This window comes from Dicentrarchus labrax, unplaced genomic scaffold, assembly GCF_905237075.1.
Source record: "Dicentrarchus labrax unplaced genomic scaffold, dlabrax2021, whole genome shotgun sequence".
Classification (NCBI taxonomy): domain Eukaryota; kingdom Metazoa; phylum Chordata; class Actinopteri; family Moronidae; genus Dicentrarchus; species Dicentrarchus labrax.
This window is the reverse complement of record NW_026136708.1, coordinates 21,306,358-21,322,655: the sequence shown is the minus strand read 5'-3', so window position 1 is coordinate 21,322,655 and position 16,298 is coordinate 21,306,358. Positions and strand designations below refer to the sequence as shown.

The 16,298-nt window shown below is 41.2% G+C and overlaps 1 protein-coding gene across 1 annotated transcript in view; it reads right to left on the bottom strand.

Annotated features, from left to right (window-relative positions):
- Positions 1–4,815: 4,815 nt before the first annotated feature.
- The window catches only part of LOC127368680 (exostosin-1), a 247,456-nt gene continuing 235,973 nt past the window's right edge, over positions 4,816–16,298 (bottom strand). The window contains exons 12-13 of the mRNA XM_051409759.1: positions 13,484–13,655; positions 4,816–5,752 (exon numbers count right to left, since the gene is read on the bottom strand). Coding sequence (XP_051265719.1) covers positions 5,567–5,752; positions 13,484–13,655 — 358 coding nt within the window. The 3' untranslated portion in view covers positions 4,816–5,566. The remainder of the gene's footprint in view (positions 5,753–13,483; positions 13,656–16,298) is intronic.

Below are 16,298 nucleotides of genomic sequence, written 5' to 3'. Positions count from 1 at the left end.
AGCAAATGAGGCTACAAGTCAGCTGACATCACTACAGGTCAACAACAACACAAGCAGCAACAAATAACTATCCCTCTTCAGGGGGTACTAAGGGGGGCGGAATCAGCAACAATGCAAACAGCCCACAGCGCCCCCTGCTGGGGCTGCTGCGGACGGTCGGGAACCCCCCTGCCAGCGGGGGGCTCATTGTCTGACTTTTTAAAAACAATGCAAACAACAAAGTAAACAAAAACAAACTATCAGTAAACATGTAGGAGTATATATCTTATATTTACAGCTTTATATAAGGTTTTTATTTCTAAAAGTTGTTTGGTTGTTGGGAATCTGCTCTTGGTTAATTAATCTGTTTGTTGATTGACAGAAAAATAGTTGAGAACCATTTTAAAAGTTCATTAAGTTCATTTCTCAAGCAGAAATCTCAAACTGGTTTCAGTTGTTTAGTTGTTCAGTTGTCGGAGGTGACAATACGAGTAATGTTGTTTGTGGGGTAACTGTAATATTATGACTTTAAATGTATTATAGTTACACTACCAGCTAATGGAGACATTAATATTATTACTGCTTTACTGCCCAACACTGCAGATTGATCAATAATGAAAATAAGGATTAGCTGCAGCCATAATCTCAAATAGCGATCAATACATTTTGACCATCTTTGGTCTGTCTATCACGTTCCCTCACACTGTATCCTGATTCTAAATCAACATGCTTTTTATTTATAATATTCTTTTTCTCATGAACATCCCGGCAGAGCATTTATTTAACAATACTGATCGAAGCAGAATTCAAAATGGTCGAACAGGAGAGGAATCAAAACAGACTGCAGTCAGAAACGTCACATAATGTCCCCACCAAACCCCTGCATGGTTCTTTACACTCAGTATTTTAAGAAATATGTTAGAACGTAACATATAATTAGGTCCAGATGGAAGCTCAACAGCAATCAGCCGTCACAATTACAGGACGATCACACAGTCTGATGTTAATGAACCGAGCCAGTGTCTTTGAGAGGAGGGAGGACAGATTTCCAGTTTACTAAAATTTTTTGTCACAGTTCTTGCAAATAAAATAAAGTGGTTAACATAATTATTTACTGTATTATACTGATGGGTCCAGGCCACCTATAGGATCCAAACTTTAGGATCATGTGGCTTTTCTATTATTTCTGAGATCTTTTTAATAATATATTTTATTTGGAAGTTGGGACAGGTTGAGGATATCATAGACGGTTGATGTTAGACTGTCTGATTTGCATGGAATTAATCAGGTTATATTGAGGCTGATCGAAAACTAGAGAATTTACCGTCTGTGTATTAATGTGTCTCCAACTATTTTAATGCCTTTATCCACCAAATACAAACATTACAACACATGTTGGCTGTATTCTGACTCTGATTCCTTGAAGTTCTTACATGTAACCTTGATCACAACCTTCAGCCACAGTAGTTTACTGTCCACCAATCAATAACTTCATGTTCAAACAGTTTCTCACTGACAGTCGGCTTGTTGAATTGACTTTGTCATACATTGCTGAGTTTTACCAGAGGCCTGTCAGAATAACGTTCTACTAACACTAGATTTCAGTCACATTTGTCCGTCTATGAGACCCGAATGGACTATTTTCCATTAAGAGCGAGCCATTTTTTCCAGATACAAGCGTTCCCTCTTTTCTCACTTTGCTCTCTCTTTTTCTACATTTGGGCAAACCACCAGAGCCAACAGATGATTTAGTGTGAGCTACAATGGCTTTCATTTCAGTTTGCTTCAGGGAATTCTCCTTTTTGCTCTTATGATGCATTATTATGGTCCCTGCAGCCTGTAAAACATTGTGTGTGCGTGAGAGAGAGAGAGAGAGAGAGAGAGAGAGAGAGAGAGAGACATCATAATGTACATATTAATATGTAATATTGTATATATATATATATATATATCATATTGATAATTATCATATGTATAACAATGGTGTTTAAGAGTTAAGGGTACTCTTGAGACCAGCAGCCACACCACCTCCTACTGTAGCTCGTAGCTGTGAAAAATATGTTCCTGATGAATATTAAAGACGTCTTTGTGCATAAAGTAGGCTATCACTGAATAGTTTCTGTCTCCTCACTTGTTTGATGTTGGCTGCTGCTGAAGGCAATAAAATTCATTTACAACTTAATACCAACACACATTTATTATGTTATATTATGTTCTTAATGTGAATTTTGCTTAGAAAGATTGTAACAGCAGTCAGAAAATGTTTTTTAACATATTAGAGAACGACACTATAGGAAACCTGAAACACACAATCTCAACATTTCATTTGGTTTGAATATCAAGCTCTCAAGCATCAAGTCATCATTAAAAAATACTTAATATGTTGTTTGTCAGTGTCTTCAGTAAATATATTTCATTATTGTGACTGAACATTTAGTTTATTATTTATTCCATCACAGTGTAACATCACAGTCTGGTTGTTCCAAACACGGAATACATAACTTCCAACTTCACTAAAACAAATCCTGGTGGACTGATCGGTACGAGGGATGATGGATAAAAGTTACTTACAAATCAACTCACCACAAACTGGCTCACCTTCCTCCGTCTCCTTCCTCTCCTATTGCTGCCTGAACCTGCAGTGTCTTCATCCCCAGAGTCAGAGTCCACTTCTCATTCTGGCCCCGACCCCTAGCAGTATTCCCTGCTGGGTCCCCCAACTCCTACACTAGTAGTGTTGATCTGTTCGAGCTCCAGTCCAGGTAAAGTCACCTGAAAGGAGCGCTTACTTGCTAGTGGCAGCAGCTAGCACAGTTAGCATATATATTTTTTGAATCTTGTCGACTGTTGGGGGGGCGGCCCTAATATTAATATTACTGTACAACCGAGCTTGCCTGTGTTGGTTGGGCTTCAACCTCGAGCACTGCTGTTCCACAGAGACTGAATTATTCTATTTTGCATCCCCAGATGTCGTGGCATGTTTTCCTGTCCCTCATCTCGTCTGTTCACCTGTCTGAATTAGACTCAAGCTAATGACCGAATTACATTTCTGTCTGATGATCTGTTTGATTAAGTCACTGTTCTGCATGTGTGTGTGTGCGTGGTGGTAATGAGCCAATAAAGGTGCACGAGATAGCTGAGACTCCTGCATATTCATTCTTCTCGTCTTCTGTCTGCCTCACTTCTGTCTGAATACAATGTGAGTCAGTGAATCACAGGGAAAAAGGCCTCCTGTCTGTAAAGAGCTGTCAACAGGGAGTCGGGACTATAATAATATCTTGCAGACTGTTTCTCTGCAGCAGACACCGACACACAAAGCCCTCCTCTCTGTAAGAGCATGTTAAAGGGTCTTGTCTCCACTGTGATCAATACAGGTCAGTGTTAGTCATTGGATGTGATCATCCATGGGTTCCCTCAGGAGGAAACTCTACCGCTTCACTTCTCCCCCGTTTGTGCTTATTGGACGGAGAACATGGATCCCTGTTCCTGCTGATGTCAGAGGAAGTCAGGCAGCACAAAGAAACATGAAAAAATAAAACCGGCAGTGGGAGAGTAAAAAGACACAGAAGGATTTTAAGTGACGTAAAACAGTGAAATCCAGATATCCCGGGGGATCAATGAAGACGTCTCTGACAAAATGATCCGTAGCTTTGTTTCACTATTCGAAAAAGTATATAAGAGGACGATTCTCAAGGTCCTTTAACAAAGAGAACAAACTATAGGGCAATGGTTACAGATGTGTATATTTAAGCTTCATTGTCACAAGATGCTGAAAATAAAACTGGACAAGAAAAAGTTAGCAATCGTTTTGTTGGTTCTCGAAAAATACGTTCATGGTGGTGGATGTTTCTAAAGTCTTCACACTAATGTAAAGTGAAAATACAGACGGCACAAGTAACACGTCCTGCATATGTCTGATGTCAGCTACACATTCTTGCCACGAGCGTGATTGAAAAGGTCGAAGGAAAGTTCGAACAAGCACCTTGTTTAACTCACCTATCACTGAGCTGATGAAGTTCAGCTACTTGCAGCAAAGCTTCAGCCTGGCTATATGTTGTCTGGGAAGCCAGTGAGGGATCGTGACCTTGTCTCTGGACTATTGACTCACGCTGGTTGAATATTGACACAAAACATTGGTGAGCAGCAGGTTGAAACCCAAACTTCTACCATTAGTTTGAGTTTAAACAAACCCCAGACAGATCTAAACCTTCCATAAAAGAATGTTGTGTGTTCTCTGACAGACGACTGAATCCTGTCAGAATTCCGCCACCAGCAGTTGGTTCCAGTCGAACATTCTGTTGCTATAGCAACCACTGTTGTCAGTATTCCGTAGCAGTTACATTGTACATCATTCAATCCCCCCAGAAAGAGTGCTGGGCTTTCAAGACAATGTGTCCAATGTGTGTGTGTGTGTGTGTGTGTTTTAATAAAGTCATGATGTAGAGTTGCCCCAAATGGTCGACTCTATGTCAGCATTGACCTTAAAAACTAAAGTGCACGTTGAGACATTTTTAACCCACAAAATGCAGATTTTCATAACTTTGCTAATGTCAGTTTTAACACCAGCACCGATGTGTTTCACCACAGTATAGTCCTATAATTTGGTTTACTATTTTAAAAATGTCTTCCGCTTAAAAAGCTAGCTCCTGTTTTCAACCTTTACTGGAAACAGTTGGTGACAGAAATACTCTGGCTGAGTGCGACTGATGTCCTAAACTGGGCAAAACAGACCACAGCAAAGAAAGGATTCAAAGAACAGGAGAAATAAGAAAGGGAAAGGTTTAAGAAATACCAAACAAAGTAAGGAAGGAAGCAAGAAAGGTGTTGAGACCCGGCTTCTTTGTCTTATAACATAACATCTCTTTATTTTTTATTTTTTTATTTTCTTCATACAGACAGGAACTGCTGCTGAAAATCTACAATAGTATACAAGAGGCATATTGCCGTTGTCTCTGGGGGGTTTTGTGGCCCGACCCAGAACCGACAGTTTGTCCACAATATGTCTTTACTGTACATAAAACCCCAGAGAGTGTGTCAGTTGACTGATGAATATAACCTATAACCCATAAATCTCCCATAGTTTACTCTTCTCCTGCCAACAGTCCAACTTCCACAATAAATGTATTTTTTTTTTTTTTTTTAAATCAAACACATTAAGTTTTTCAGGTCCTTGTACAGTTGTCTTGTTCAAACCATGCAACACATACTGCAAGTCTGTGGTCAGGACTGTCTTCAACGTGTCCAGGCCTTTTGTTGCATGTGTTTCCATGCATTCATATTTATGTGTATTGTCACAGATGGTGGGTATGCACTCGCTGTTATCAACCACGCATACCCAATTATTTTTTTTTTCTTCATAGGAATACACAGTTAAATGCCTTACGCGTACCTCAGTGATTTATCATTTTTATGTCCGGTGCACGTGTGAGTTTTCTTTTATAGTCACACAAGCGGTCACATTCAGTGTGTGTATTCTTGTCACGGCCTCTCGAGCAGGGAACACAACAACACACGCACACATGTGGCCAGCCGCTCATACTTTCTCTCTCTCTCGGTCACCAATTATTTGGTGTGTATCCTTGTGCGTTCACAGCTTCTCAATGTCCCTGTATTTCTTCCTCAGGATGGAAACCTGGTCCCTGAACAACACAGGGTCCAGCCTCATCTGGGAGTGCACCAGGGGCATGAAACCCAGCCAATGACTGAAGGCGTTCATGCAGGTCTGTCGCTGGGCGAAGTGATCTGGGTCAGCCCACCGAGACGCCTTGGAGCCCTTGGTTTGGAGATGGAGAGAAAGGGAGAGGATAAATGCATCAGAACAACAGAACCAATGAGCACAGCTCAGTAGCAGCTGATCATCTAACAAACCACTGCAATAACAGGAATCAAACACTACAATGTTACTCAACTGACAATGTCATATTACGTAAAACCCACCAGCTGAAAGAAATCTAACAGTAAAAAGTTTTATTTACAACGCTGCACGAGAAAAAGATTTAGATTAAAAGGAACTAAATCATATGAGGCCTACGAAAGTGACGCAAAATTATCGACATATCTGAAATATTTGGTTGGCTTGGTGATGCAGTGGCTATTCACAGGTTAAATAGTGAATTACTGTAGCTGGAGAGCTAACGGCTAACACGCTAACTAGCTCAGACATAATAGCGCTAGCAGTCACAATAACTACTGGAGTTTCTTTATATTATCTATATATCTCTGTGTTGGGCCATTAAATCCCCGCTGGTCTTCTGTTCTCTCTATTTTACATCGCTAACAAGCTTGCTAACTGCTAGCTAACTAACTAACGACAGTTAGCAAGCTTGTTGGGTTTGTTGCTAATGGAAGTTCACAAAGATGTATTTGTACCATTGACTTCTATCTCATAACTGTCTGAGAAACACAGCCTCATTTTTCAGCAGCTAACATGCTAGCAGAGGTTTTTCCTCTTGTCACAGTACTTTAAACTGTCCGAGGAAACAAACTCGCTAACTGTGGGTTAGCTTGGTTGCTGATGAAACAAATAATGCAATCCAATCCAATCCACTTTATTTATATAGCACGAATTTAACAAACACAAGGTTTCCAAAGTGCTGCACAAAAAGATATACAGAATAAATAAATAACACAATCGAAGATACACAATAAAAGATAAAAGCAATAAAATAAAATAAAATAAAATAAGTAAAATAAATAACAGAAATAAATAAAAAGCACTGCCCACACAAGATAAAAATATGCATGTGTACACATAGAATCAACGCTCTACATGGTATCAAAAGCCGAAGAGAAGAGGTGGGTTTTAAGAAGAGTTTTAAAATGAGACAGAGAGGTGGCCTGTCTAATGTGCAGCGGCAATCCATTCCAAAGTTTTGGAGCTGCAATGGCAAACGCTCGTTCCCCTCTGAGCTTAAGCCTAGCTTTAGGCACTGTCAGGAGCAGCTGGTCAGCTGACCTGAGAGAACGGCTGGGAGTGTAGGGGTGCAGTAGCTCAGAGAGGTAAGAAGGGGCAAGGCCATTCAAAGCTTTAAAAGCAAATAAAAGAATTTTAAAATGAATCCTAAAATGGACGGGCAACCAGTGGAGTGAAGCTAAAATAGGTGAAATGTGCTCATACTTGCGTGTGCCAGTTAAAAGACGTGCAGCAGCATTTTGTACCAGTTGAAGACGAGAAATGGAGGACCCACTAACCCCCATATAAAGTGCATTACAGTAATCCAGCCGAGTGGTCACAAAGGCGTGGATTACTGTCTCAAAGTGCTGTCTCTGAAGGACTGATTTGATTTTTGCCAGCTGCCTTAACTGGAAAAAGCTAGACTTTACCACAGCTTTAATTTGGCTGTCAAATTTAAGGTCTGTGTCAACTTTTACCCCAAGATTTTTTGCAATTGGTTTGCGATATTGCGCTAAAGAACCCAGATCAACTGGGGGGTCACAGAAGTGCCACCAAAGACCATTACTTCTGTCTTTTTTCATTAAAATTCAGAAAATTCAAAGACATCCAAGTTTTAAGGTCGTGTAAGCACTTTAGCAGTGGGTCAACAGAGTAGGATTCTGATTTTTTGAGGGGGATATAGATCTGGCTGTCATCCGCATAACAGTGAAAAGAAATGCCATGTTTCCTGAGAATGGAACCAAGTGGGAGTAGATAAAGAGAAAATAAAAGAGGGCCAAGCACAGAGCCCTGTGGGACCCCACATGAGAGAGGAGCAGTGGAGGACACAGAGTCATCAAGGCTGACACAGAAAGTCCGATGTGACAGGTAGGACCTGAACCATTCCAGTGCTGAGCCACTGATGCCCACCCACTGCTCCAAACGAGCGATCAGGATTTCATGATCCACTGTATCAAATGCTGCAGTCAAATCTAAAAGTACAAGGACAACACAGTGTCCAGAGTCAGTAGCTAAAAAGATATCATTAAAAACTCTTAAAAGCGCTGATTCTGTGCTGTGCAATGTTTTAAAACCGGATTGGAAAGTCTCAAGAATATTGTGTTCATTTAAAAAGTCCATGAGCTGGGAATAAACAATCTTCTCTAAGATTTTAGAGAAGAAAGGCAATTTGGATATAGGCCTGAAATTTGCCATATAAGTTGTCAGTTTATTGAGAACTCTTTCTCTTCTTGTTTCTGTTGAAAGGTTGTTGGTGGTGACTTTACAGTTCCTCTCATCACCAGCCAGGAGAGCGGTGGCATCCAGCAGGGCTGTGATCATCTGAACCCGTCTGGTTTCTACAAGGTTAGAACCCTAACCCTAACCCTGAGATGGTAAAAATGACTGAATGACCGAGGGCTGCTTTATTTGTCTCCCAAACTTAAACTTCTCCCTCAGTGTAATACGATGGCACATATGAACAAATAAGGAATAGCATGCTGGCACTGATGGTGGATCATCCTAGATGTCCCAAATGATTGCGGCTATGATGGTTCGGGGTCGTAGGAGCGCCTCCATGCTGGTGAAACATCCTCCTTATTGCGGACAGCTTGTCAAGACATGGCAGGAGGTGTTGCTCACAGTAACACATACTGTATATCCCATTGTTGGTATTCACCTGCAGCTCCTCTAGAGGATCCAGGTTCCTCATACTGACAGAGCTGGTCAACCTGAGCAGCTGGTTCGCTCTCGGCGAATCCCCTGAGAAGTTTTTCTGACACTCAGCAAACAGCAGCACAGAAAGTCAGACTGGTAGAAAACTTGCAATGAAGTGTCTTTCACATATCGTTAGGAAGTACAGCCTGCTTCGCCACTTTTTGGCTCCAGCTAGCAGGTTGTGTAACTCACTCTGTCGGTCAGTCAGTGTGTGGGTCCAAATAAACTCGCTCTGCTAGTACAGCTTTACAAAGCCAGAGGATAGAAACAACAACAGCTGTTTTGTTTGCCTGACATTTGGCGTCAAATGCTCAAACTGGCACAACAAACCCCAGTTATCACCCAGACACTTTCAGTATAGATACATAGGACTCAATTGGAGGAAATGGAATCTAATATTCACAGGTATGTTTGCATTAGTGCATTATCACCTGAATATAAGAATCTTTGTGTTTGTTTTACTTTAGAATGAGACGTTTTTATCTACCGGTCACCTTCTATGGAGGCCATCATGTTAGACCGCCATGTTTCTAAGGTAGACCGGAAGTGGCAGAACAAACACTGACTGTAGATAGGGGTAGATATGGCCACTGTACTTTCTCCTTTGTGCTTGGACGGGGAGGGTGAAGCGAGTGGGCTGAAACCAGAAAATACAATACAGTTCCACCAAAATGGGTGAATAAAGTTATACAGCTTTTGTCCAATTATTGGTGAGGCCCAGCAGTAGATGTACTCTGGTTTCATTGGACAACGATTTGAATGCAGGATCATCAATAACTTTTTTTAATTATTTTTCAGGAAATTACAAACTCTAAATTACCATTAAGAATACAGAAAAATTCCTAAAAACCTTTTTCTGTCGGTGTTTGGATCATGGCAGAAGATTTATGTGATAAGAACACTCAAACATAAATTCTGACTCCTGACTGGTTGCAGCTAATAGACCTTTATCTGCTTTAACATTTGGGGATCTGCATCTAAATGAGCCAGTCAGGCCTGATGATGTTAAAGTCCCAACATAAAAAAGGCAAAAATAAACTCTTCCAGTAAGTTCCAGCAGGTCACTGAGACATTAGATCATCCTCTACAGTTATTAGGAGCAGTCGTTGTTGTGTTGTTGCCCTCAGTAGCTTCCTGAATAGCTCCGTGATGCTATCGTCTCCTGCTGCTCTGAGTCCTCACCGGGCTGTCTGAATTGGATGGCAGAGGGGGTGGAGAGGGGTACAGTAGATGAGGTGGAGAGGGGGCAGCTGAGGGCCAGGCAGAGGGCAGCAGCCCCCTTTGATAAGCTTTGGCACGGGGGCGTGGATTCATCCTGTGAGCTGCAGGAGGGTGGCAGCGCGAGGTACTGAGGGTCAGGCAGAGTAATGAAAATCGAGTGAAAGAAACGCTTTGGCACTTTGTATGAAACATCTCTACTGTTAAAATACAAAATGAATGAATGCATGATAAAAACCTGCCAAAAAAATATCTGTCACAACTATTTCTGCTGCTTAAAACTTCCTAAAAAACATTCCTTCATGTTAAATGTCTGTCTGCTGTTTCTGGAAGCAAAGTTACAAATCAAGGGGTGAGAGAGAGAGAGGGTGAGGCAGGAACAGAGACAGAAGAAGAAAGAAAGAAAGAGAAAGAAAGAAAGAAAGAAAGAAAGAAAGAGAGAGCGAGGGAGGAAAGGAGGGAGTAAATCTAGGTTTGCCGTGTTGCCTTCACAATTAAGACATTAATCACTGAGTCCATACTGCCGAGTCATCGTCCTGCCTGTGGTCAGGCCATCAATCAGGACCTGACACAGGGTTGGCCACACGAAACACACACACACACACACACACACACACACACACACACACACACAACATACAGATCTCCTGGAGAGAAGGTCACGGCTGCATGTCGCCTCTAGCGTCTCCACTACTGCTCCAGGAGGTGAATCTCCTCTTCATTTTATTGTCTATTTATACAGAGGGAGTCAGGGCATTAAACCACTGTCTCTGCACTCTTAAAGGGGCCCAGCAGACTTTTTGACCACTAGTAGCGCTATGGAGTAATGTTGTGATACTAGCATGTGCAAATGAAGCTGAACTGAGTAAATCCAATGAAAGGAACAGTGCTTATGTTACATACGTACAGTATGTAATTTCTGCCACTAGGGGGTCTCTCACATCAAAACAATAACAAAAGATGTAGTTTGATGAGATGGTGAAGCAGTGTGGGATCATGGGAGTTGTTGTCTTCACCACCATTGGCGTCACTGCAGTCAGCTTCTCCCGGTTAGGATTCCTTCAGTGTTCATGGTTCAGGAGGTTTCTACCGGGAGTCCAGTTATCCACAGAGGTCTCCTCCTCTCCAACACAAACAGACCCGCTGATTAAAACCACTAAAAACACTGAATAAAGCAGTTCCACCTTAATGATCACTGCTTCTCCCACGCTGTTGGACAGACAAAGGACGTCCCGGAGGGGCTGCGAGCCGAGCTGCTGTTAACGTTAGCTCAGCTTGTTTCTCTGATAACTTAAGATCCAGACGTCCGATGACTAAAATCCTTCATCCGGTTCCAATCTAGAGTTAAAAAGCACCAAGATCTAAACAGTGGATGGTAACAATGTGGCTTCAGACTGGATCAACAGTCAATGTATGACAGCTTCTGGTAGACAACCACAACGCTGACGCAGGCACAAAGGGGATATGGCGCCATCGACAGGCGACCGGTGAAACGCAGCGTTACCTGAATAAAATGACAGATTTCTCTGAGTTTGAACATTGTTGGAAACATTTGGGATAAAGTAAGAACTGAACTACATATAGAACATAGAGCCAGAGGTTATACACTGTTTAATGAGGAGATGTTAACAGATATCTTTAAGTTTAAGAAGTTTCAGTCTTTGTTGTAGTTCCTTTTTCTTGTGATGAGGCTTCTAGATTGAATTTGTGTTGATTAGGAGGATTCATTCATTGAGTCTCTTTATAGGGTTATCATTCATTTGTTTTTTCTTTTACATAAAATAAGTATAAACAAACGAATCAGCAATGTGCTAATAAACATAGAAAAACCAGCAAAAGACAGAAACTAATAGAAGCAAACATGAGAGAGAGGAAATGTGTTCAAAGTGTTGGCTCGGCTTCAAGGAAACACACGGTTAATCTTTTATGTTAACTTGGGAACTATTTGTGTCTTCGCCTCTCCACACTGCAAACACTCTTGTGTCAGCGCAGATTAATTTAATTTAAGCAACAATTATAATCTTTTTAAACATTTCTCTCTCTGCTTTCAGGTTGGGGCTCGTTTCTGTGATTATCTCATGTACGGCGTGATTAGCTTTCGGTGGATTATTTTCTTAACCCTTTAACACTCAGGCGACCCGCATTAATTGAACCTTAATTAAAAAAAAAAAAGACAATTTTTGACTGTCACAATTCAATTAAATTGTATTAGTGTGTAAGTTCTAAAGGATTTATTAAACTGCCAGACTGCTCTGAAAATGGGATTTTTAGGTTGTATACCTGTGAATTATACTTGGATAACTTCGGCTTTTTTTGTACAATGACTGAAAAGACAAGAGTCTAATCTATTGTTGAATATACTTATAATATATATATATATATATAATATAATAATATATCTTCATGTATTTATTCAAATTACAAGCAGTCCCACAGTGCATCCTGCAGACAGAGCTCCAGGTGGTAATAAAGGGCGGCAGTAGTTCAGTCTGTAGCGACTCGGTTTGGGAACCGAAGCGCCGCTACGTGGCAGCCCATCACTCCACCATGTCTCCACCATGTCCTTTAAGCCCTCTGTGTGACTGTATTTCAGGCCTACGTGTGAGTGAAAAATAATTTCTCCATTGGGAGTTAATTAAGTTAATGTTCTTCTTATTCTCAAACCATGATAATCCAGACAGACTACAAGAGGATCTGACTTTTTCTCTTAACCCCGATGACTGACCATTTTTAGTTTTAAATTCTGTCCTTGCACCGCCCTGTGGCTGCAATCATTGCATACTGTGTGGTGCCCAGTGGTGGACTCAGACTAGAGGACTGCATTGGGACCCGGGATTTAGGTTGCGCCAACCAGAAGACAAAGTAAACAAATGAAGTTGAGAAGAAGATCACGGCGGGGTTTCACACAAAACAACAGCAAGGCAAGTCTGACGTTTGGAGAAATTACTCAGTTGTTGCTGACACAGTAAAATAACGTCCTGCGGGACAGAAGGAGACACAGAATATTGAGTGGGAGTGAATGGTCAGAATGCTGGTGGGAGTGGACGCACACATAGCGGGAGTGGACGCACACCCAGCGGGAGTGGACGCACACCTAGCGGGAGTGGACGCACACCCAGCGGGAGTGGACGCACACATAGCGGGAGTGGACGATAATGGTCAGAAATCCATGGGGAGCAGACATCAGTCCTGTGCCGGGCTCTACTAGAGGGCACTTTTGTCCTGATTTTGGTTTTATTTTGAGTTTCTCTTTCATCTTTTTGTCTGTTTTTCCCTCCAACTCTGACTGTCTGCCCTGATTATTCTCCCCTGTGTCTTGTTATCCGCCCCCTCACCTGTGAATTATCGTCTTTGAGTTTCTGTGTTTCATTGTGAGTTTGTCTCTTTTTATGTGTGAAGCCTTTTCCCTCGTGTTTTCTCCCTGTATGGACTACAACGTCCATACAACGGCAGTGCTGAGGACGCCTCGTGTGGCCGTAATGCATAATAATTCAATTAAATTAACTTCCCACACAGCCAGTTTTGCATTGTCCTGTCTCCCAGTGTCTGTCATCTTGCCTGGCAGTCCCACGAATATATTTGTAAGCAGAGACATTCAGAAAGTTAACGTTGTTAGCGTCTCCTGTGTAACGTTAACAGAGCGGACTACTAGACGGGAGGGGACCAAGAGACTCTGAAGCTAACGTGAAGCTCTACCTGGCTCATCATGGTTTCCTTGTACTGCTTCTTCTGCGTGACTTTGATTGGCGGCTGCTTGGTAACGGCCGAAACCAGGAAGTTCATCAGGATGTCTTCGCAATTAGAAATGCGGTCCACCGTGGTCAGCAGGTTGGCCGGGACGTAGTGGGTGAACAGGTAGTGGTAGTATCTGACACACACACACAACACACACACACACACACACACACACACACACACACAAACAGAAAAAGACAGATGAGGTTAATTGTGTATTTATTTCTTTTTGCTTTTTAAAGCTGCTCTTCTGTTCTGTTCTGTTCTGTATGGTTGCTGTGTTGCACTCTCAGCAGCATGGGAGCACTAGATCACTGTCAGCTGTTACCTCCCTGCCAAGGTCTGCTGTCCCTCGCTCTCTCTCTCTCGCTCTCTCTCTCTTTCACACTTTCCACCCTTCCCTTCGCACCCGCTGACTCATATTTTCTGCCTTGCGTTGGCATTTGAGGTTTTAAATAACAAAAGGACTAAAGAGTCGCATTGAGCGTCCTAACAATAGAACAACGAGAGAGCTGTTTATCTGCGTGACAAGATGCTTCAAATCCCTTCGGAGAGCAACACTCCTCTCCATTCAATTTACCGCTCTGCTTAATACTTCAGTTTACCATTTCTTCTTTCGGTCCTAGCTTTGTGTCTGTGACAATCACTTCATGAGACAACAGAGAGGTGGAGAAGAAGGTATTACCCCATTCCCTTTTCTATTACTTCACTAAAATATAATATGTAACTGCTGAGAGATGACTTTTAATATTGTTTGTATCTTGCGGAGAAGGAAAAGGTATTTCTGTGAAGTTGGAATAGATCAACCTGACAGGTGATGCAGAACCACTGCACCACATTGCCTCGTGGTGCAGTGGCGACAGCAATGGAAGGCTGGCTTGTTTACACATTATTAACTCAAAGCATTCTTATATTACACTGTCATTATGGTGTGTTTCATGCCTATAAATGGCGGCTTTAAATAAGCCAGCAGTTCAATCAGTGTAATGAAACAGCATTACATCTACAGTGCACCCAGCTAGGAAAATAAACAGAACTGATGTCGATCATCAGCAAAACAAACATAATACAACACATACTTCCATAAACATGTTAAGATGTGTGACATTAGAATCACCAACGGGCTGTTATTTGATTGTATGTAACTCTGTTTCAATAATATATTCACATCCTCCAGTCTTTTTCCTGATCTTTCCTAGACGTCTGTTATGTAGCACGCTTTATTGTTAAAGATCGTGGCATTTTATCACATGATAGAGTTGCGTCATGAGTCACAGAGGAAAGAGAGTTATTGATGCCAATCAGTTGCCTCCGATTGGGTCACCCACCCATTATAAATGAATAAAATAACACCATGTACATCAGTCATATTGTATATTGTATGTATTGTATGACAATATTTTGGTTTGTGATATTGTATTGATTTTTGTGTTTAAGCCACCAACCTTTAACTCTGATGTTTTATGTAAGAGTTCTAGTTGCATATATACCAAAGTATATATATATATATATATATATAATCTCCACAACCCCTGGACCCACTTGGGGGTCCTGACCCCCAGGTTGAGAACCACTGCTTTATACTATGACAGTTTTGCTAAAATTAGATTTTAAACAATATATCGCCCTGCATACATTATCGCAATATATTGAATCACAACCGCTATTGTGATACGTATCATATCGCCACATTCTTGCCAATACACAGTCCTAATGGATACTATAATGTAAACTGAGTTTACAGTACAGTTCCTGCAGGTAGGTAAGTTTAAAGCTGAAGACGACCCATTCTGCAGTAAAAATGACATTTTTTTACCGTTTCATTTACTTTTGCAGTGTGTAGGTATGAAAAAGAAAAAGAAAGATTTTCTTTTTGATTGGCAATTTGATAGGACATTTTTCCCATAATCATTTCTTGACTTTATAAATCTCAAGGTTTGGATGTCTGTTTGAACTCACTGAACAGGACTAATGTGACAAACATCAGTTTTTGTTGTTACAAATTCAAGAGAAAGGCCTCTAGTACAGCTACACTACTGGTATGTCTCAGTGTGTACGTAACTCTAATAATAATATTCTCTAAATGTCATATCCAAACATACCTACAGTACACGACCTATAGTAACCAACACCACTAGACAACTGCGTGGGCTTGTCCACATAACTTATGTAACTTTTACTGGTTCGCCCCCACAGATGTAAATAAGTATGTAAACTTTATTCATAAGTGGATTTAGAAGTTCCAAGGTGCTGAAAGTTACAGAAAGTTACAGGAAAAATAACAAAGAACATAAAACACACAAACAATAAGAGCAATGAAAACGACACACATTACAGGACAGCAAGCTTATAGAACAGGTGAGTTTTTAACCACTTCTTAAAACCTTCCACTGACTCTGCAGTTTTTCTTTTAAGAAGGGGAAGACGAAGCTGAAAAAGTTCCGTCACCTTTGGTTTTGAGTTTAGTTTATGGGACAGCCAGAAGCAGTGGTGGAGTGCCGGGTTTACGTAGGAGTTTAGCTACTCTTTTTTCAGTCGTCAATTCTCATATGCATATAGTTCAATACCGTTCTGCAAGCTGAATTATTTTTTCTAGGATGGCAAAGGCATAAATGGACTAAGGAATAGTTCTCAATAGTAGCTCAGAATGCATAATTACGTAGTTGTCTCTCCTGTCTGAAGGCCCGTACTGATGCACAATCTGCTCCTCTTCTGCTACTGTTAATTTCAGAATGATCCTTGCAAGAGTAGCCTTACATGTCACTGTTTATAAGAC